The 21,283-nt window shown below is 48.9% G+C and overlaps 1 protein-coding gene across 1 annotated transcript in view; it reads left to right on the top strand.

Annotated features, from left to right (window-relative positions):
* Positions 1-21,283, top strand: part of GRID2IP (Grid2 interacting protein) — a gene marked incomplete at its 5' end in the record, with an annotated part of 106,945 nt that overhangs the window by 36,362 nt on the left and 49,300 nt on the right. Inside the window, 2 exons of the mRNA XM_081966004.1 lie at positions 18,403-18,660; positions 20,512-20,597. Of these exons, the coding sequence (XP_081822130.1) occupies positions 18,403-18,660; positions 20,512-20,597 (344 nt within the window). The remainder of the gene's footprint in view (positions 1-18,402; positions 18,661-20,511; positions 20,598-21,283) is intronic.

The following is a 21,283-nucleotide window of genomic DNA, read 5'->3' as shown; positions in this document are numbered from 1 at the left end:
GCATGCATACCCCAGAGAGGGCTCAGAGTGCCACCTCTGGCACCCATGCCATAGGTTCGCCATCAAATAAATGGCTGTCCAATGTCTTCTTAAAATCTCCAGTGATGGAGCACCCACAATTTCTGAAGGCAAGCCCCTTCCGCTGGTTGATTGTCCTCACCCTTCGGAAATTTCTCCTCATGTCTAGGTTGCTTCCCTTCTTGGATTAGTTTCCATCTATTGTTTCTTGTCCTGCCCTCGGGTGCTTTGGAAAATAAGTTGACTGCTTCTTCTTTGGGGCAGCCCTTCAATTACTCGAAGGCTGCTAACGTGTCTCCCCTGGTCCTTCTTTTCATTGAACTTAAGATGGCCTAAAACTGAACCAACTTCTGAAAAACCTGGGATTGTCTGCTAATGAAGATGTGGACCTGAGCATAGCCAGGTTTGTGCACAAACCCCACTGAGCATTTCCAGGGTTCTGAATAGCCACATTTATGCTCAAATCCCAGGTCTCGTTAGACAGGAGGGAGTGCCGGACATACTCCATGAAGGCTTGCAAAATCCGGGACTCATTCAATAAGAGCCCTTCCCCGCAGCTAACATATTAAATGTGTACGTGCAGTGTGTTGTGTTAACACTGGGCTTTCCTGTTCCGAAACGTTTTTACATTGAAGAAGGTAGCCATTGGTGGGAAAGAGAGAGAGGCTTGTAGAGAGGTGGCGAGGTTCAGAGCATAGCACTGTTTTTTCTGGTGTGTACAGATTACACATTAACAGAGTTGGAAGGGACCTTGTAGGTCATCTAGTCCAACCCAACGAACAAGCAGGAGACACTACATCACTTCTGACAAAGGGCAGTCCAGTCTCTTCTTGAAAGCCTCCAGTGATGAAGCTTCCACAACTTCTGAAGGAAACTTCTGTTCCATGGGTTAATTTTTCCCATTGTCAGAAAATTCCTCCTTATTTCCAGGTTGAATCTCTCCTTGTTCAGTTTCCATCCATTATTCCTTCGGGTGCTTTGGAAAATAGCTTGACCCCCTCCTCTCTGTGGCAGCCCCTCAAATATTGGAAGACTGCTATCATACCTCCCCTGATCCTTCTCTTCACTAGACTAGCCAGGCCCAGTTACTGCAACCGTCCATCGTATGTTTGAGCCTCCAGTCCCCTCATCATCCTGGTTGCTCTTCTCTGCCCTCTTTCTACAGTCTCAACATCTTTTTTATAGTTTGGGTGACCAAAACTGGATGCAGGATTCTAGGTGTATGAATAGCAGACTAACAGAACAGTGAAACAGAATAATATGTTATTATTATTATATGTTATGTTAACAGAAATCAAAAGTGTGCTATTTATAGGCCACCGCAGGAACGAGAATTCCCCCGTGTTTCTCCCCGTGCAAAATGACCCGTGCTGCAGCTTCTGATTGCTGTTGTGGAAACAGGCGCGATAGAAAGGAGAGGCTTCAGGGCCAGGGCTGGGGCTGGGGCTGGGGGGGGGGCTTAAGAGAAGTGGGGCGCTGCTGCTTTGAGACGGACAGCAAATGAGAGAGAGTAAGAACGAAAAAAATGAGTGAGAACGAGTGAAGGATGTGTGAAAGCCCCGGAGAGAAAGCGATAGGAAGGTCAAGTGAAAGACACAGAGAAAAAGGTTTAGGTGTGTGTCTATGTGTCTTTCTGATTTATTTATTTTATTTATTTGATTCAATTTATCAGTCGCGCCCTCTCCGCGAAGGGACTCGGGGCGACGTACAATCAAATATAAAGGTATGTGGCATGGAGGAGGTAAATACATCGACAATTAACAATACAAAAAGTAAAAGCCACATAGTTAAAATAAATAACAATAAAATTAATACAATTAAAACAATTAAAATACCCAAAAGATTTAAATATACAGTTTAAAATTGCCAGGGAGGTTAGAAGTTCTGATTAAGCCAGGCCGGCTAGTTGGAACAGGTGGGTCTTGAGTTTCGTGCGGAAGGAGCGGAGATCCGTCGTTATCCTGATATCTGGGGGGAGGTCATTCCAGAGGGCTGGGCCCATCACAGAGAAGGCCCTACTCCTTGAGAGAAGCAGGAAGCCCCTCCATCAGGGGTGGGTTCCGGCTTCTGTTACTGCTGGTTCGCTCAGGGGCGTGCTTTGCGCATATGCGCAGTAGTAAAAAAATTGCTTCTGCGCATACGCAGAAGCAGAAAACAAGATGGTGCCGCCAATAGAACCAGTTCAGGGGTGTGGCCGGCCAAGTTACTACCTACTCAGCCGAACTGGTCCGAATCGATAAGAACCCACCTCTGCCCTCCACCCTGCAGATCCGGTGGTGACAGATGGCCAAACCCAGGTCAAGCTGTCTGTCAGAACTCACCTCCTTCCCCTTCGCCAGTCTCGGTCCCAACTCAACCAGGGAAAGCCATTGGCGGGCGCTTTCTCTGCTACCCACAAACCCACCAATCATCATCTTTTAATGATCCCATAACAGAGGTGGCATTCAGCAGGTTCTGAGCAGCTCTGGAGAACCGGTAGCAGAAATTTTGAGTAGTTCGGAGAACCAGTGAATACCACCTCTGGCTGGCCCCGCCCCATCTGTTCTCTGCCTCCCAAGTCCCAGCTGATCAGGAGGGAATGGGGATTTTGCAGTAACCTTACCCTGCCACGCCCACCAAGCCACGCTCGCCAAGCCACACCACGTCCACCAAGCCACGCCCACAGAACTGGTAGTAAAAAAAATTGAATCCCACTACTGCCCCATAATCCCTTGCGGGGTGGAGTCTGGGCAACTGAATGGGGCTGCGTGATTACAGGCTGGATGCCCTTCCTGTTGCCAATGCAGAGTAATATTTGGCAGATATATTCTCAGTGTGCCCTGAGAGAGAAATACCTGCCTCCATTTAGGGTTGAACTCACAGCCCTCTGATTGTGAAGCGAGAGCTCAACCTCTAGGCCACCGCACCACACCCACAAATCCACCAATGGCCTTCCTTAACTTGTCCAGCATTAAACTTGCCAGGACCCTCTTACTGAGGCCGGAGGGGGCTTGGCCATCTTGGCAGAGCAGATATAGTTGAGGTGCCTGTGTGCCCCTTCATGGGGCAAGGAATTAAATCTTTCCTTGGCTGACAATCAGCCTGAGAAGGACTTGGGTGGAGTTTTGCTCTTTCCTTTTACCAACTGGGTAAGGTAGCTTGATTCAAAATGGCCCTGGTACCCTTTGGGATCAACGCTGACCCTTGGCAGTGACAGCAAGACGAGTGGATTCTCACAACACACTAAGCTACGATGGAATGTAGACTGGATTCCCAGGTGGGAGGGGCTGCTTTCCAGAGAGCATGGTCAGGAGGAAGCGGGTTAAAATGGGATTCTCAGAGTATAGCTATAGCCAGGAGTGTCCAAAGTTGGCCACTTTAAGACTTGTGGACGGCTGGGGAATTCTGGGAGTTGAAGTCCACAAGTCTTAAACTGGCCAACTTTGGACACCCCTGGCTAGAGTGATGTAGGCAGTTGCTTTAATCTGGCAAGATTTTGTCTGTAAGTATGGACCAATACTGAAACTACTCAGAAGTAACTCCACTTGTCTATTTTTTACTTCTTCGGGCCTGACACTATCATGTTAAGCATGAACTGGGGCGATTTATACCTTTGGAAACAGCTGGGCCTTGTGCCCCTCCCCTCCTCTGCTGTCCAGCCCCAGGGAAATCAGGAAATCCGGGCAGTTCAAATTAGTATAAAGATTTATTTATCGCAAGCTTAAGCTCTCTCGCTACAGGAATTTGAATTACTAGCAAATTGGCGATAGATAAGAGTTAACGGAATTCAAGGTGGGCTGGACTTAAAATTTCTTGTAGGTGCAAAGGGACTCAAGGCTGATGTTGCATTTGATGACCCCTCCTTCAAGGCTTAGTCTGGTCATGCCCAACATCTGGATTTGAAATTCGTTTCTCTCTAGTCTAGATGCTGCGAGAGCGGAGAAGTCTTACAAGATCCAAAAGCCAGGGGGGCAGAAGGGGAAATCAGACTGTGTCCCAGGGTTTTACTATCTGGCTGGTTGATGGAGGCCCTGGTCAGTCAGATGCCTCTTTTTGGCACACCTGGAATAGGTACAGCCCCCCCCCCCCCGTTTGATTTCCTCAGCAAGGAGCCCTGTTAAGGGGGCCAGGGGGGAAGTTGGGAGGAAGACTAGAAGTCTTTTCTCTCTCCCTTCCTCCCCCTCACACCCTCTCTCCTTCCCTCTATCTCTTTCTTTCCCCCCTCTCGCTTTCTTTCCCTCCCCCTTCTCTCTCTCCTTCCCTCCCTCTCTTTCCCTCCCTCCCTCTCTCTTTCTTCCTTTCCCTCCCCTTCTCTCTCCTTCCCTCTCTCTCTTTCCCTCCCTCTCTTTCTCTCTCTCTTTCCCTCCCTCTCTCTTCCTTTCCCTCTCCCTTCTCTCCCTCCCCCTCTCTCTTTCCCTCCCTCCCTCTCTCTCCTCCCTTGCTCTTCCTTTCCCTCCCCCTTCTTTCTCTCCTTGCCTCCCTCCCTCTCTTTCTTTCCCTCCACTTCTCTCTCTCCTTCCCTCTTTCCCTCCCTCTTTTTCCCCTCCCTCCCTCTCTTTCTTTCTTTTCCTCTCCCTTCTCTCCCTCTCCCCCTCTCTCTTTCCCTCCCTCTATTTCTCTCTCCCTTTCCCTCCCTCCTTCTCTCTTTTCCTCCCCCTTCTCTATTCCGTTCCATCCCCCCTTTCTCTCTCTTTCTCTTTCTTTCCCTTCCCCTTTTCTCTCTCTCCTTCCCTCCCTCTCTCTCTCTTTCTTTCCCTCTGCTTCTTTCTTTCCCTTCCCTCCATCTTCCTCTCCCTCCCTCTCCCCCCCCCCCCCCCATGCTTCCCATGCACAATCAGCCTTTGGAAAGACAAATGCCAATTGACCAACCTATAGAGAATTACTGGGAATGGAAAGGGGAGTATTCTATTTAACCCCCCCCCCCCTTGACTTTTTTGACTGCAGGCCACCCTGCTTGTCTGGTTCCTGAGAGGTGCACCGCGTACCCTCCCTCTCCCGCTTCCAGGCAGTGCTTTTAGGGAAAGCACTGGAGCTGGGCTGCTTCCTGTCCATGGGGGGTGGGGGTTACCCTGGCTGGCAGAGAATTGAGCCCCCCCTCCGCCACTGCAACTTTCCCTCCAGCTCTGCTTGGCCTTCACCCCAAGTCCAAGGAAGGATGGCAGTGAAAGCAGCTGGCAGCTGGCTGTGCGCACAGATGGGATTAAGCCAGGGAGGAGATTGCAACTGGGATTGGAGATGTATTTATTTACAGATTGATTTAGCCCCCATCTCAAACAATGACTCTAGGCAACCCACAACAACCCATAAAGACCAAGACACAAACACAAGTACCCTCCCCCCCTCCGCACCCAGTGCCAGGCCAAAGAGCCCCCAGTTCACACCCTTTGGCAACCTTTAAGGGGGGGGGGACCTGGGCCAGGAGATGATTGGGAGGTGCTATTCCCCCCCCACCCCCAAGGAAGATAACACTAGCACCTACTGCATACCATATTTTTTGGAGTGTAAGACGCATCTTTTTCCTCCCAAAAAGAGGGTGAAAATCAGGGTGCGTCTTATATACTGAATGCAGCATTTTTGGCCTCCTGAAACCCCAAGCGAAAAACGGGCCGTTTTTTGCTTGTTTTTGGCCCCCCTCCAGCCTTCAGGAGGACTTTGCAGACCTCTCAAATTCTCTGCATGCCCCATTTTTCCACAAAAAACGAGGCATGCAGAGGGTTTGGGAGGCCTGCAGAGTGCAAAAACATTTTTTTTTGTTTTAAATTTACCTCTTCAAAATCTTGGTGTGTCTTATAAAAATACGGTATATCTTGGACTTCAAAATAAAGCAGATTTCAGTAAATTCAAGAGCAACGATAGGTAAGTTACTTTCTGGCAGCAGAAGCCAACAAGAAAAGGAACTCAAGCTGGTTGGGAATTCCTAAACAAGGAGATACTTACAACAGTAACTGTTTAGTGACCATTCAAAGTTACAATCGTGACTTATGTCCAGGGACGGGTTTCTGCCGGTGTTACTTCTGGTTCGGGTTAGATTTTCTCCACGTGCATGCGCAGTAGCATGTAAATAGGTCTGTGCATGCGCAGAACATTAAACATGTTTAAAAAAACATGCCGTGGCAACTGCGGAACTGGTTCAGGGGTGGCCCTACTGGTTCAGCGACCCAGTCGCAATTTCCACTACCGGTTAACCCGAACTGGTGTGAACCGGTAGCAACCCACCTCTGCTGACGACCGTTTTTCACCCTGTTGGAAGGAATGGGTTCCGTTCCATGTGGGGAGAAAAGACACTGGAAACATGGAGGATGATTGGAAGGATGGTTTTAATGGTGGACAGGACCACATGGCTTGAAGGTCTTGGATGAAGGGGAAAAAAGGGCAGAGATGTTGAGAGTGCCCGGGTTTTATGCCCTCTCTGAGCTTTTGAATTTGAACTTGCATTCTCATTGGTTGTCAGACTCCCATGGGGCCATGCAGGGGCAACTCTGGAGGCTGTCCTGAGTCCCAGGCTTGGTTGACTCTTGCTGGGTAGTGATGTAATGAAAGGGCTTTGGGCAATTCCTACTATGGCTCTGCCTGAAGGAGGCAATCTTTGTTATGTAGAATAGACTGCCCCAGGCCTTAATTGTCCATTGACAAAGGTGGGGGTGGCTGGGTTTCTGCCTCCCTTTTAGGGGAAATATTCTGCCCTTTTAATATTCCCTAAAATATCTCATTTTCCTAGGAGAGGAGTGAGTGCTAACTAGTAGTGGGTTACGAACGGTAAGCCCCAGTACAAGCGTACCGGTGTCTGCCGGGAGCACAGCGTTCCGTTCCGGTAAGGTGCTCTGGACGGCCCTCCCGCCCACGCTCCCTACTGGTATTTGAGCTCTTTGGTGCTTCTGCGCACACGCACAGAGCATACGGTGCCTGCGCAATGCTCCGCCGAGCAGCTGGAGCATCGCAGGAGGTAAGGACAGCACGTGCTGCGCATATGCATGTGGATGCCTGGCCCCGTTGCATTGTACCGGTTGCAACAGGATCCGGAACCCACCACTGGTGCTGACTTCCTACAACACTTACCACCATTGTCGCATCCCCATGGTCATGTGACTAAAATTTGGCAACCGATTCATATTTATGACAGATGCAGCATCCCGGGGTCACGTGATCCCTTTTTGCGACCTTCTGACAAGCGAAGTCAATGGGGGAGCCAGATTCACTTAACAACCGTGTTACTAACTGAAGAACTGCAGTGATCCGCTTAAGGACGGTGGCAAGAAAGATCATAAACTGGAGCAAAACTCACTTAGCAAGCGCTTCACTTAAGGCGTCAGAAATTTTGGGCTCCATTAAAGTCAAAGACTGCCTGTATTCTAATGATTGCAATGAGGTCAGTCAAAAGAAACTTGTGGGGCTACCCCCCCCAAAAAACCTTCAAGAAAATATGAAAACTAACCAGGCAGAAGAAGCCCCCAGAGATGGCTTCTGGGATTCTTTTCTACTCCTTACATCGTGTCCACGGATCTATGTTGCATGTACATGAAACATGTATGTGTGACTGGGAAGAACAGGGGGCTTAGAATGGATAGTCACCAACATCAGAGTCGCTGCCCAACTGCAGCCGATCTAATTGAATCTACCTGGGGGAGTTTTAATGGGGGGGGGGCTCGCATCTTCTGGTTGCATTCCACCCATTTCAAACTTACATTTTTTTACTGGCTTCCCACCCAACCGAATAACAGAATAATGAGCCATGACGGCATGGTAGTTAGAGTGCAGTACCCCAAGATATAGTATAGACTAGTATAGATCTATTTCAAGCTATTTAGCTCTCATCAGCTAGCCATGCCCTTACTGGGAATTGAACCTGGGCTGTATTACATATCAGGCAGTTGTATTAGCCACTAAGCCACAGGCTCTCCTCCTTTATCAGCTAAGCCAGGGAAATAGGTATGTATGTGTCACAACCCCTGGTACGCCTAAATATGGGAGGGAGCATACTGCTTCCCTTTTCTGTCTTTCGGCTCACCCTAGGAGCCATCCAGGCAGAAAGCCATTTTTTAAAATGTTGCCTTTGTTACATTTGTGTTGCATTTGTGCTGATAAATAAATAAAGGGAGACTAGTATAGGTGTGGGAATGCTGATAGACATAATATGCCTTCATCAAAACATTTGAGAGAGCACGTGCTGATTAGCAAGTGAGTTAAATGTGGGCTGGTGGCATGACAACAGCTGGCTCAAAAATCAGAGAATATTCATCGTTATGATCCCGTAAAACAGGAGAGAAATATTGAAGAGCGGTTGAAGGAGCTTGGTCTGAACATAGAAAACAATAGAGTTGGAAGGGGCTTCAGAGGTCCTCTAGTCCAATCCCTGCTCCGGTGATGGGATTCAATTTTTTTTAACTACCGGTTCTGTGGGCGTGGCTTGGTGGGCGTGGCATGGCATTGCATGCCTTGGTGAGCATGGGTGGGAAAGGATACTGTAAAATCCCAATTTCCCCCCGATCAGCTGGGACTCGGGAGGCAGACAATAGATGAGGTCGGGGCCAGTCAGAGGTGGTCTGTACCGGTTCTCCAAACTACTCAAAATTTCCATTACTGGTTCTCCAGAACTGGTCAGAACCTGCTGAATACCACCTCTGCCCTGCTCGAGCAGGAGACGCTATACCAGGGGTGTCCAAACTTGGCAACTTTAAGACTTGTGGACTTCAACTCCCAGAATTCCCCAGCCAGCCATGCTGGCTGGGGAATTCTGGGAGTTGAAGTCCACAAGTCTTAAAGTTGCCAAGTTTGGACACCCCTGCACTATACCATTTCAGACAAATGTTTGCCCAGTCTCTTCTTGAAAGCCTCCAGTGACGAAGCACTCACAACTTCTGAAGGCAAGCTATTCCGTTGGTTGATTTGCCCTAGCCGTTAGGAATTTTCTCCTTAATTCTAGGTTTCTTCTCTCCTTGGTTAATTTCCATCCATTGTTTCTTCTCTTGCCTTTTGATGATTTGGAGAATAGCTTGACTCCCTCTTCTTTGTGGCAGCCCCTCAAACATTGCAAGATTGCTATCACGTCACCCCCTGGTCCTTATTTTCATTCGAGGAGAAGACTGAGGAGGAATCTGAAATGCTAAAAGGAGGTCACCTAGAAAGTCAAAAACTGTTTTTTCCCCCCATTCCACGGTGCCAGAAATGGAATGAATATCAATTACAGAAAAGCAGACTCTATTTAAATTTTTGTAAAAAAATAAATCCTAATAATAGGAGACTGTCACATTGGAGCCTGCAGTGGATATCACTTTTCCCCTGGAGGCATCAAAGCAGAAATTAGATAGCATCCAGTCCAGGATATTTTAATTTGGATTCCTGCGCTGAAGAGAGCTTGGATTGGAAGGTCCCTTCCCAGTTCTGGGATTCTGCTGCAGAGTTGGAGGTTCATTCCGCACTCTTCCAAAAGAGGACCTTCGTCCTTTAGGTGACAAGTAGGGAAGGCATTTAAGTGAGGAAAAAGGATTGATGTCTCGGTTGTCTTAGCACAGAAGGGCAGGGAGAAGGAAGCGCAGCCAAAACAAAAATGGTCCAGAGAGGCAGCTCTTCCACTGGCTCAGCTCAAGAGTAAAATCCTGCCGATCGATGGATACAGTACTTAAAAGCTACCCGAACACAATTTGCTCTTCTGGAACATAAATCACATTTCTTCCCATTATGAGAGCATGGCATTGGAATCCAAGAATTCGGAGTTGTCAGAAGGATGTCTCAAGAACCTGGATTGGTCTAATTTTAAAATAGCGATGGTAGACGAAAGGGGAAGATCTCCCAAAAAAGAAACCACAAAATAGTAAGGAAAGGAGGAGAATAGGGAAAACCCGGAGGAAAGTTACTAGAATAATAAAAGTAAATAATCTGAAGAAAAGATACAATAACCACAAAAATAGGGAAAAGAAAAAGAAGAAGTTAGGGGAAAAGGGGAAAAGAAGGAAAAGAATTAAAAGTGGGATTTTGGGGAGCCCAAGAGAAAATGCTTAAGAGAGGAAGAAAGGGAAAAAGAGTTACGTTAGTAGACTAAAGAGAATAGTAGTAAGATTGTTATTGTTACATAACCAATTAAGAAATAAAGAAATGATAGTATATTGTTAATGGTAGAAAAAAACTTGAAAAAAATGCTCTCTACGCTTAAATTGAATTAGAGGATTTATGCTGTTTATAGCAAAATATACCAATGGAGAAAATAAGAAATGAAAATGGTGTAACTTTGAAGGGGCAATTGAAGATACTGTTTAATGTGTTAAGAAAAAAGAACTATAAAGATGGAAAATAACGGAAGAGAATAATTTGGCTGAAAGTGAAAATGATCTATGATGTAAAAAAGGACTATGTAATTGAGAGGATATAAAAGAAAAGACCCAGACAAGTCTATGTTCCTATAGTGTGTATAATTTGTATTAAAAAATAAAAAAAAACCTTGGATGGAAAAAAAAAGGAAGGATGTCCCAAAAACAGGCTTTGCAAGGAAGGTGGAGAGCTGCAGGAAGATGGAGAACCAACCTAGAACCAGGGAGACATTTCCCGACAGAACAATTCGTCGGTGGAAGGGCTTCCCTTCAGAAGGTGTGCTTACTCCAGGGGTGTCCAAACTTGGGAACTTTAAGACTTGTGGACTTCAACTCCCAGAATTCCCCAGCTGGCTGGGGAATTCTGGGAGTTGAAGTCCACAAGTCTTAAAGTTCCCAAGTTTGGACACCCCTGGCTTACTCCATCACTGGAGGTCTCCAAGGAGAGATTGGATAACCATTTGACTATAATGGTCTAGATTTGCTGTGATGGCAAATCTATGGCATGCATGCCCAAAATGGCATGCAGAGCCATGTCGCTTGGCATACGTGGCATTGTCCATTCCTTTTCCAAGTTTCTGGCACACATGTGTGTGCAACAATCACCTGGCCTTCATGCCTGTGACAGTCCCAGAAACTGGAAGAGCTGGTCTTCTGTTTTCCGGCACAAGCATCTGTGCCGGTCAGCTGATCGTCGTGCACACATGCACGCCAGTAACCAGAAGACTAGCTGGCTGTGCGCATGTGTGCGCCGGAAACCGGAAGTTCATTTTCAGCGCACACATGCCCCCAGGCAGCTCCTCTTCCGGGTTGCAGCCCAGATGAGCATGTATGCACACATGCACGCACGCCCCCTTTTCGGCACTGGGTCCTCAAAAGGTTCGCCATCATTGGTCTAGGGTTTCCTGCTTGAGCAGGGGGTTGGACTAGAAGATCTCCAAAGCCCCTTCCAGCTCTGTTACTCTGCAGCTGTTTAGAAAGTCAGCTAGAAAAAAAGGAACAGGGTAAAGAAGAGTGTAGCTCTGGGGCAGTGGTGGGTTCCGGGCGGTATGTCCCGCTATGGGTGTGCTGGGAGCAGCGGCCACTGTACCAAAACGGTGTGTCGTTGGGGCCGCCCGCCCGCCCGCCCTTGTTCCTTACCTGTTTTTAAGCCAACCAGGCCATTCGTGCACTCCCACGCAGCATACGGTGCCTGCGCGACCTCTGCGAGCAGTTGGAGCTTCACACGGTGGTGGCGTACCCGTACCCATGCGTGCCCAAGGGGGATGCCGAGCCCTGTCGCAGCGCACCGGTTGTGACGGGATGCGGAACCTACCACTGCTCTGGGGATGTGAGATAAACGATGCCCGTCCTAAGAGAAAGGGAAGGGGAAACAAAGAGATGTGGGCGAGGGGCATTTTGCGAGGTGCTCCTCAACTCTTGCCTGAGTACCAGACGAAGAAGGGCTCCTTGATCACATCCTGGGGAGCCACGTTGGATGTGAAGAGGCTACGCAGAGAGGATGAGGAAGTGCTCAGCAGGTCCTCTTGCAATGCCAGGACTGGAGAGCACCTTCCCTCTTCCCCTCTGCAGGTTTGACAAGGGACCAGGACAGGGTTTGCGCTGCTTGGGGATTCTGGGCGGCTACAATTCCATTTAAGTTGAATTGTACGAAGAATTAAATACAGAAGGAAAGAGTATAAACAATGGATGGAAACTAATCAAGGAAAGAAGCAACCTAGAACTAAGGAGAATTTTCCTAACAGTGAGAACAATGAACCAGTGGAACAGAAGTTGCCTTCAGAAGTTGTGGGTGCTCCATCATTGGAGGCTTTTAAGACAAGGCTAGACACCTGAAATAGTATCAGTTCTCCTGCTTGAGCAGAGGGCTGGACTAGAAGACCTCCAAGGTCCCTTCCATCTTCTCTTCTCCCCTCCCCTATCCTATCTCATCCTAACCTATCTTATCCTTCTTCCACTAAAAGCAAATATTGTCTATGGAACTGAAATCTCTCGCGTGCCCCTCTCCCATCCTCAGTTGGAGGAAGGTACCTCCTCCTTTCGAATGCCAGAGAAAGTTTGCAGGAACTTGACTGTGACCCAGAGGGATATGGGGGGAGTGGGGCTTCCTGCCAACTGGAGCGAGCTGAGGGGTGGGGGGGGTCCGAGAGGCCACCAACACTGCTTTAGGGGGCCTGGTGCAAGGTCATTTTCAGAAATCCACGGGCTTCTATAGATACCACATATACATATTGAGAGCCTCCCCCAACCATTGCACCGAAGAAAGAGGCAGTTTTGCACTGTCCTCCCCCTGGAGCCGTCCGTCTTCAGAGAAGCGAGGAGATCATAACAACAATACAAAAGTCCTTTTGTCTTCTGCCAAGGACTTCCTGCCTTCCCTCAAGTTTTGATCAGTGCAGCAGCAGGCAAAATCGGTCTGCCCTCTTTGCCAAAGGAAACGGATGCATTGTGTAGTAGGCCAAGCATTTTCCCCGACCCCCTGATACAGCTCAGTCTTCAAACGGATCCTTAAGGGGATTATTGGATCCTGGAGTCTTTACAGCTGACTTGTAAAGTAGGCTCGGCTGAGGGCTTGATCAGGGAGCATCCAGGCTGGCAGGTATTTTAATCATGTGCAGGGTAACAAACATTAAACTGGGAGTGGGAAATGTGGCGATGCAGAGAGAAGGGCAGGGTTTGTTGCAGAAAAGAGCAACAAGAAGGATTTCACAGATTTAACAGAGTTGGAAGGGACCTTGTAGGTCATCTAGTCCATCCTCCCGCCCAAGCAGGAGATCCTACACCAGTGATGGCGAACCTTTTTTTAAAAAAAAAATATTTTTTTTTGTTCTCTATATACAATTATATGTATACATTCACATAGTTATTATTCTTTTTTTACATTCATGGTTCTTATACATTTGTCATTCCAGTTATAGAATTATAATATTCCATTTGGGTTGCTTCGTTTACCATCCATCACCTGTTTTGACACCATCTTCTTTTCCCTTTCTTTTCTCCCTCCCTTCCTTCTCTACTTCTTTCCTTCCTCCTTTCCCTTCCTTCTTCCCTTACCTCTCCCCTCCTCCTCTTCCCCTTCCTACCCTCTCTCCTTCTCTCTTTCTCTCTCTCCTTCTCCCTTCCATCTTCCTCTCCTCTCTATCTTCCTTCCCTTCTCTTCCTCTCATCTCATCTCCTCTCTTCCTTTCTCTCCCTCCCTTCTCTACTTTCTTCTTCCCTCGTCTCCTTTCCCTTCCTTCTTCCCTTACCTCTCCCCTACTTCTCTCTACCCCTTCCCCTTCCTACCTCTCTTCTTCTCCCTTCCATCTTGATGGCGAACCTTTTTGTAAAGGCGTGCCAAAATTGTCCATGCATGCCCACACCCACAATTCAATGCGCCCCACCCACCTAAACATGTGCTTGTGACTCCCCCACATGCAGGAGGGGGGAGTTTTCACCCTCCCCAGGCTCCGGAGGCGTTGGGGAGGGCAAAACGGCCTTCCCCAGCCAGAGGTGGGTTCCTACCAGTTGGGACCAGTTCGGCCAAAATGGTAGTTTCTTGGCAGCTTGGGTCGCGCAACCGGCAGCGACTCAGGCCTGCCAAGCCACCAGGGGGCACCCTAGGCACCGCTATCTTGTTTTTTGCTTCTGCGCATGTGCAGAGCAATTTTAGTGTTACTGCGCTTGTGCGCACAGTGCGTATTAAGCCCGTGTGTGTGCAGCATGCTCCTGAGTGAACCGGCAGTAGCAGCTGCCAGAACTCACCCCTGCCCCCAGCCCTCTGGAAGGCCGAAAACCAGCTGACGGCTTGCGTGCTGGCAAATAGGACTCGGCGTGCCATAGGTTCACCATCACAGCCGTACACCAGTTCTGACGAATGGCCGTCCAATCTCTTCTTGAAAGCCTCCCGGGATGAAGCTCCCGCAACTGGTTGATTGCTCTCAGTGTCAGAAAATTCCTCCTTACTTCCATGCTGAATCTCTCCTTGTTCAGTTGGGGGCTGGAGACTAAAACATATAAAGAATGGTTGCAGGAATTGGATATGTCTAGTCTAGAGAAAAGAAGAACCAGGGGAGACATGATAGTAGTCTTCCAATATTTGAGGGGCTGCCACAAAGAAGAGAGGGCCAAATTATTCTCCAAAGCACCTGAAGGCAGGACAAGAAACAACAGATGGAAACTAATCAAGGAGAGAAGCAACCTGGAACTAAGGAGAAACTTCTTAACAGTGAGGACAATTAACCAGTGGAACTGCTTGCCACCAGAAGTTGTGGGTGCTCCATCAATGGAGTCTTTAAGACGAGACTGGACAGCCACTTTTCTGGAATGGTATAGGGTCTCCTTCCGGAGCAATGGGTTGGACTAGAAGATCTCCAAGGTCCCATCCGACTCTATTCTGTATGATAATATAATGTAACATTGTGCCAAAGCTGGTGAAACCTTCTCAGTCCTAGGATGAGCGTTTAACCTGGATGAATCTACTAAAGGCAACAGAACAGATAAAACGTGGAGTGCCATTTTATGCATTCTCTCTCTCTGTTTGCGTCAGAACTGCCACCTCACGCCTGACGTTGGGTACCCGTCTGCCAGGCACCCTGAGGGGAGGGGGAGAGGGGCGTGTTGGGGAGTATGGGGGGGGGAGAGACGTGAAAGTTACAAAAGTGAAGGTGCCTCTCTGAGACAGCACTCCAAGGTCGCTGTGGGATGAGAAGAATGCAGCTGCGAGACACCTGAAGGCAAAACAAGAAACAATGGATGGAAACTAATCAAGGAGAGAAGCAACCTGGAACTAAGCAGAAACTTCCTGACAGTGAGAACAATCAACCCATGGAACAGAAGTTGCCTTCGGAAGTTGTGGGAGCTTCATCCCTGGAAGCTTTCAAGAAGAGACTGAACTGCCATCTGTCAGAAATGGTGTAGTAGGGTCTCCTGCTTGGGCAAGGGGGTTGGATTAGATGACCTCCAAGGTCCCTTCCAACTCTCTTATTCCATGTTCTCTTTGCAGAAAGTGGCAGAAGAGGGACAAGACCGATGCATTATCGCCACATAATGCCTGGGCTGACCCATGAGCAGGGTGCCCCCCCCCCTCTACCCCTGTGATGATCTGGGCCTCATTGCTCTGGTTTTGCAGCATTTTTTTTTTTTTTGCAACATCGGTTCTGAGCCGCAGGGGGAATTTCCTCGTGAGGAAATCTTTATGGGGGATGCAGCCGCTGACAAACATGTGGGTGGGTGTGGGAGGATTCAGTCTGCGGGGAGGCTGTGGGGGCAGGTGAAAGTTGTAAAGGAGCCCGGGAAGATCAGTGTCTTCTTAAGTAATTAGCCCTGCAAGCAAATATGCTCAGAAGCCCTCTGAGCGTTGGAGGTTGGCAAGGGGCGGAATGGTGGCAAAGAAAGGGCAAATCTCAAATTCCAGAGAAGGGTCTCTGGTGTTTTAACAGCCAGCCTTCTGAGGTATTGAAGTGTGAAATATGGTGGCTTAGTTGCAGTAGTGGGTTCCGGATCCCAGCGGCGTCCATATGGATGTGCGTAATGTGCGCACCCATGCACACAGCGCATGCATGCATCTTAGCGCCTCTGCGAGCCTCCGCAGCACTCCAGCTGCTCCACGGAGTGTCGTGCAGGTGAAGTTCGAGCCATGCGTATGCGTGGAAGCTTTAAAAGACAGGTAAGGAGCTCGGGCTGGCGAATGGGCCCTCCAGAGCACCGTACCGGAATGGTATCCAGTGCTCTGCGCAGGCTCCGGTATGCCGGTACCGGGGCGTACCACCTGCAAACCACCACTGCTTAGTTGTGTACATTATCCAATGACCTAGTAGCAACATGCATAACACTAAACCCAGGTTAGTCTAACACCGTGATGGCAAACCTATGGCACAGGTGTCAGAGGTGGCACGCAGAGTCCTCTCTGTGGGCATGTACGCTGTCACCAGCTGCTCTTCTCTTTTATGGTGCGCATGTGCGCTGGCCAGCAGGTCTCCAAAGGCTCCAGAGCACCGGAAAATGGCTGGAAAATGCCCCCAAAACAGGCTGTTTTCCGTGGTGATTTGTGGGCTGTTTTCAGGCTGTTTTCCAGGCCGTTTTTGACCTGAAAATGGCCAAAAAAAGGACTGAAAATGCCCCCCAAAACAGGGATGCGTGCACCGGCCAGCTGCTCTGGTGCATACAATGCTCATCCACGTGCTGGAAACCCTAAGATCAGCTGGCACGGGCATTCCAATTTGGGCATTCGATGCCAAAAGCTTCGCCATCACTGATCTAACATAGTTGTTATGTCTGCATAGCCAGAGTAACCATATTATGACTTGAGGTGACTTTCACAACAAGCTAAGCTAAGCCTTTGACCAGGTTTTGGTGGGCAGGTCTTTGTCAGTAGCCAGAGGTGTTGGTGAAGCACTTGAGCCTTTAAAGCTTGCAAGGGCATATCTGGGGGAGTGGGGAGCAGAGGTGAAATCCAGCCGGTTCTGACCGGTTCTGGAGAACCGGTAGCGGAAATTTTGAGTAGTTCGGAGAACCGGCAAATGCCACCTCTGGCTGGCTCCCAGGAGTGGGGAGGGAATGTGGATTTTGCAGCATCCTTCCCCTGCCACGCCCACCAAGCCACGCCCATAGAACCGGTAGTAAAAATAACGATTTTCACCTGTGCATGAGAGGCTTCACTCACCTGCCAGGGGTGTGAGTGTTAGATGCCCTGAACATCCCCTCCCCAGCCCTGAAGAAGCAGGAAGAGAGCAGCGGCATGTGGTCAGCTGTTCTGCATAGATGGAAAGGCCAGGCTGGGCATGCCCCCCGCCCCCCCCATGCAGCAAAACCAACAATGATGCCTTCAGGAATGGGATGGATGAGGGGCCATGGAGCTGACTTTGCTGTCAGGCTGTAATGAAACCCCATCATCTGGGAGTTCAGCCACATTCTGCAGCCGTTTTGCAAACTTCGGCGTCACCCACCTGGGCTGACCCGCAAACTCTCTGCGCTTCCTGCTTGAGACGGAAAACAACCCGAGGCTCAAGACTGTCGCCCCATCTCTACTCCAGCGGGTAGCTCCTCTTATCTCCCTTGGCTAGCCTGGAGAGACACATCCACCCCGCGGCCAGATCAGCATGGGGGCAGTGCTCCCTCAGGCTGGATACTGCTGGTGTCCGGGAGAAGAAAGGATGTACAGTAGAACATAGAATGATAGAGTTGGAAAGGACCCCCGAGGTCTTCTAGTCCAACCCGCTGCTCGAGCAGAAGATCCTGTATCATTGTCCAGCCTCTTTTTGTAAGCCTCCAATGATGGGGCACCCACAACTCCTGAAGGCAACTTCTGTTCCGCTGGCTGATTGCTGTCACCATTAGGAAATTTCTTCTTAGTTCCAGGTTGCTTCTGTCCTTGATTAGTTTCCGTCCATTGCTTCTCGTCTTGCCTTTTGTCCTTTGGAAAATAGCTTGAACTCCTCATCTTTGTAGGAGCACTTCAAATGTTGGAACAGTGTTATCAGGTCCCCCCCAGTCCTTCTTTTCATTAGACCAGACTTACCTAATTCCTGTAACCATTCTTCGTATGTTCTTCTCATGCTTCTGAGCTTCTCTAAGAGCTGCTTTGGATTATGTGTCTTTGTGAGAGTATCAGCCAAGATGTTGAGACTCTAGAAAGAATGCAGAGAAGAGCAGCCAGCATGATGAGGGGACTGGAGGCTAAAACATATGATGAATGGTTTTAGGAACTGGGCCTGGCTAGTCTAGTGAAGAGAAGGACCAGGGGAGACAGACAGGATAGTATCTTCCAATATTTGAGGGGCTGCCACAGGGAGGAGGGGGTCAGGCTATTCTCCAAAGCACCTGACGGCCAGACAAGGAATAATGGATGGAAACTGAACAAGGAAAGATTCAGTTTAGAAATAAGGAGAGATTTTCTGACAGTGAGAACAATCAACCCATGGAACAAAAGTTGCCTTTGGGAAGTTGTGGGAGCTTTCAAGAAGAGACTGGACTGCCATCTGTCACAAAAGGTGTAGTGTCTCCTGCTTGGGTGGGTGGGGGGGTTGGACTAGATGACCTACAAGCCCCCTTTTAACTCTGTTAATCTGTTAATCTGTGAACCCCCTGCACCCTCCCTAACCCGGGTCTGGTCTCATGTTCCCAGGATCTTCATCCCCAGGAAACACCGGCAGCGCTTTGATGAGGTGGTGTCCCAGAGTCTCATCAGCAAGCTCTGCCGAGCCAAGAGGGAGCAACAGCCGGCCAACCGCCTGAGACGGAGCCGCAGTGAAGACCACCACGAGCGGCTGCTGGTCTCCACCCGGGCCAGCTCAGTGCCCCGGAGCCAGGAGGAGAATTGCCTGAGCTTGAGAAGGTCCACTACACTGATTGGCAGCAATGTGGGGACAGGGGCAGCTTGCAGGTAAGGACATGGGAAGACCCTCCCTCCTGGGTATGTATTTATCCCAATCCTGTATTTAGAGGGAGCCCTCTTGTGGAGTATTGCAAAGCCGTTACCATGGCAATTCCGCTGTCTGTACAGTAGAAGCCATTTTAAGGCACAACAGGCTGTATCTTAACAGAACTTGAATCCAAAATGCCCACTATCACTGTCAAAAGTACTGTGACTTGACACTATAGATATAGTTCAGTCCTTTTCATTTCAGTGGCCCAGACATTCCAGAGTTATGCTGGAACACACACACACCCACAGACATACCCACCGAAAGGTGTTAAGGGATATCTTATCCACACAGTATTTGTTTCCAGAGAGTAAGTCATCTGTGTACCAAGTTTGGTTGAAATTGCTTGAGGCGTTCCAGAGTTATGCTGGAAAACACACACACACACACACACACACACACACACACACACACACAAAGTGTCATTTATAGATGATAGATAGATAGATAGATAGATAGATAGATAGATAGATAGATAGATAGATAGATAGATAGATAGAGATAGCTATTTATTTATTTATTTATTTATTTATTTATTTATTTATTTATTTATTTATTTATTTATTTATTTATTTATTTATTTTCCAGGATTTATAGACCGCCCCCTCTCCCTGAAGGGACTCGGGGCGGTGTACAGGCATCTCATTAAAACAAATACAAAAGATAAATATCCTATCCCCTTAAAAACGAATTAAACCTGATACAGCTGTACAGAAAAGTAAGAATTAAAAGCAACTAAAAAGCATACCCCTAAAAAACTTAAAAATGCAGGCTTGAGGGACTAAAATTGGGAATTAGGCCAGGCCGGCTAAATTGAACAGGTGGGTTTTTAGCTTCTTATGGAAGGAGCGGAGGTCAGTGGTAGTCCTGATATCCGGGGGGGAGGTCATTTCAGAGGGTCGGGCCCATCACAGAGAAGGCCCTACTCCTGGGCGTCGCCCGCTGGCATTGCCTAGTGGACGGCACCCGGAGGAGTCCCTCTCTGTGAGAGCGAATCGGCCGAAGGGATGTATGGGGCAGGATACGATCCCGCAGATAACTAGATCCTGTGCCATGGAGCGCTTTAAAGATGATAACCAACACCTTGAAACGCACCAGGAAAGCCACAGGTAGCCAATGCAGCCCGCGCAGCAAAGGTGTTACGTGGGAGTATCTAGTAGCTCCCACAATTGTCCGCGCGGGAGATAGATTTATGCATAGTCTGCAGAGACCTTATATATACTTGGGGTATTGTGAGCAGGGGCAGACTAGGAAAACTTAACCTGAAGACTTGAATGTGAAGTGCAAACATGAAAGACAAAATCCTACTGCATAGCAAAAGGATTGTTAGGGTTTTTTAATGACTGGTAGAGAAGTGATCAGTGTAACATGCCCGTCAAAGACAGAATTGCAAAGATTCTCAGTTTGAAAGGATTGTTATATGTAAAGTAGCGTTTCAAGGTTGACTCAGCCTTCCCTCCTTCCGAGGTGGGTCAAATGAGGACCCAGAATGTTGGGGGCAAGAGGTTGACTCTGTAAACCCATTAGAGAGGGCTGTAAAAGCACTGTGAAGCGGTATATAAGTCTAAGTGCTATTGCTATTCTCAACCTTGACCACTTTAAGATGGGTGGATTTCAACTCCCAGAATTCCCCAGCTGGGGAACCCTGGGAGTTGAAGTCCAGCCATCTTAGAATGGCCAAGGCTGAGAAACACCTGTGTCAAGAGAAGCAGGGAAGGGGTTCAGACACTGAATGGGGAGAGAAGGCCCTGCTTTGCTCCTTTGGGATTCCCTCTCTGATGTGAGGACTACAATGTGCTCTCTTTCCACAGAACCGTCCGCGTCTACAGGGGCAGTAGAAGTTTCGGGTTTACGTTACGTGGCCATGCCCCTGTGTGGATCGAGTCCATCTTGCCTGGTAAGAGGAACCCTCATTGGTTGCCAAAGATTTCCATTTCCAAGGCAAACCTGGGCAAGGCTGCCCAAACCTCGCTTGGAGTTAAGATGTTTTAGAACAGTGATGGCGAACCTATGGCACGTGTGCCACAGGTGGCACGCGGAGCCATTTATCAGGGCACGCAAGGCGCTGCCCTGTCAGCTGGCCAGTGTGCATGTGCGCGTTAGCCAGCTGAGTTCACCCTTTTTTAAAGCCATTTTTCGCCCTCCCCAGGCGAAAACAGCCTCCCCCGCCCCCCGGAGGCCCTCCGGAGGCTTCATGAGCTGCCGTGAAGCTTCCGGAGCGCAAAAAAACGACCCTACGGGCAAACCACGGGAACAGACTTCTGGTTTGCTTGGAGGTTCGTTTTGAATGCTCCAGAGGCTTCAGGGAAGCATCCTGAAGGTCCCTCAAGCCTTCGGAGTGCTCAAAACGACCATCCGAGTGACTTCCGGTTTGCTTAGAGATTCGTTTTGACTGCTCCGGAGGCTTCAGGGAAGCGTCCTGAAGGTCCCTCAAGCCTCCGGGAGGCTTCCGGGGGGGAGGGCGAGGCTGTTTTCGCCCTCCCCAGGCTCCTATAAAGCCTCTGGAGCCTGGAGAGGGCAGAAAAAGCATGCAAAAAATGGGGGTCGCGCCTGTAGTGCGTGCACGCGCACTGGGTGGGTCGC

Source organism: Natrix helvetica (assembly GCF_964273705.1).
Source record: "Natrix helvetica genome assembly, chromosome: 13".
Lineage (NCBI taxonomy): Eukaryota > Metazoa > Chordata > Lepidosauria > Squamata > Natricidae > Natrix > Natrix helvetica.
Note: the sequence above shows the minus strand (reverse complement) of the source record. Positions and strands in the feature narration are given on the sequence as shown.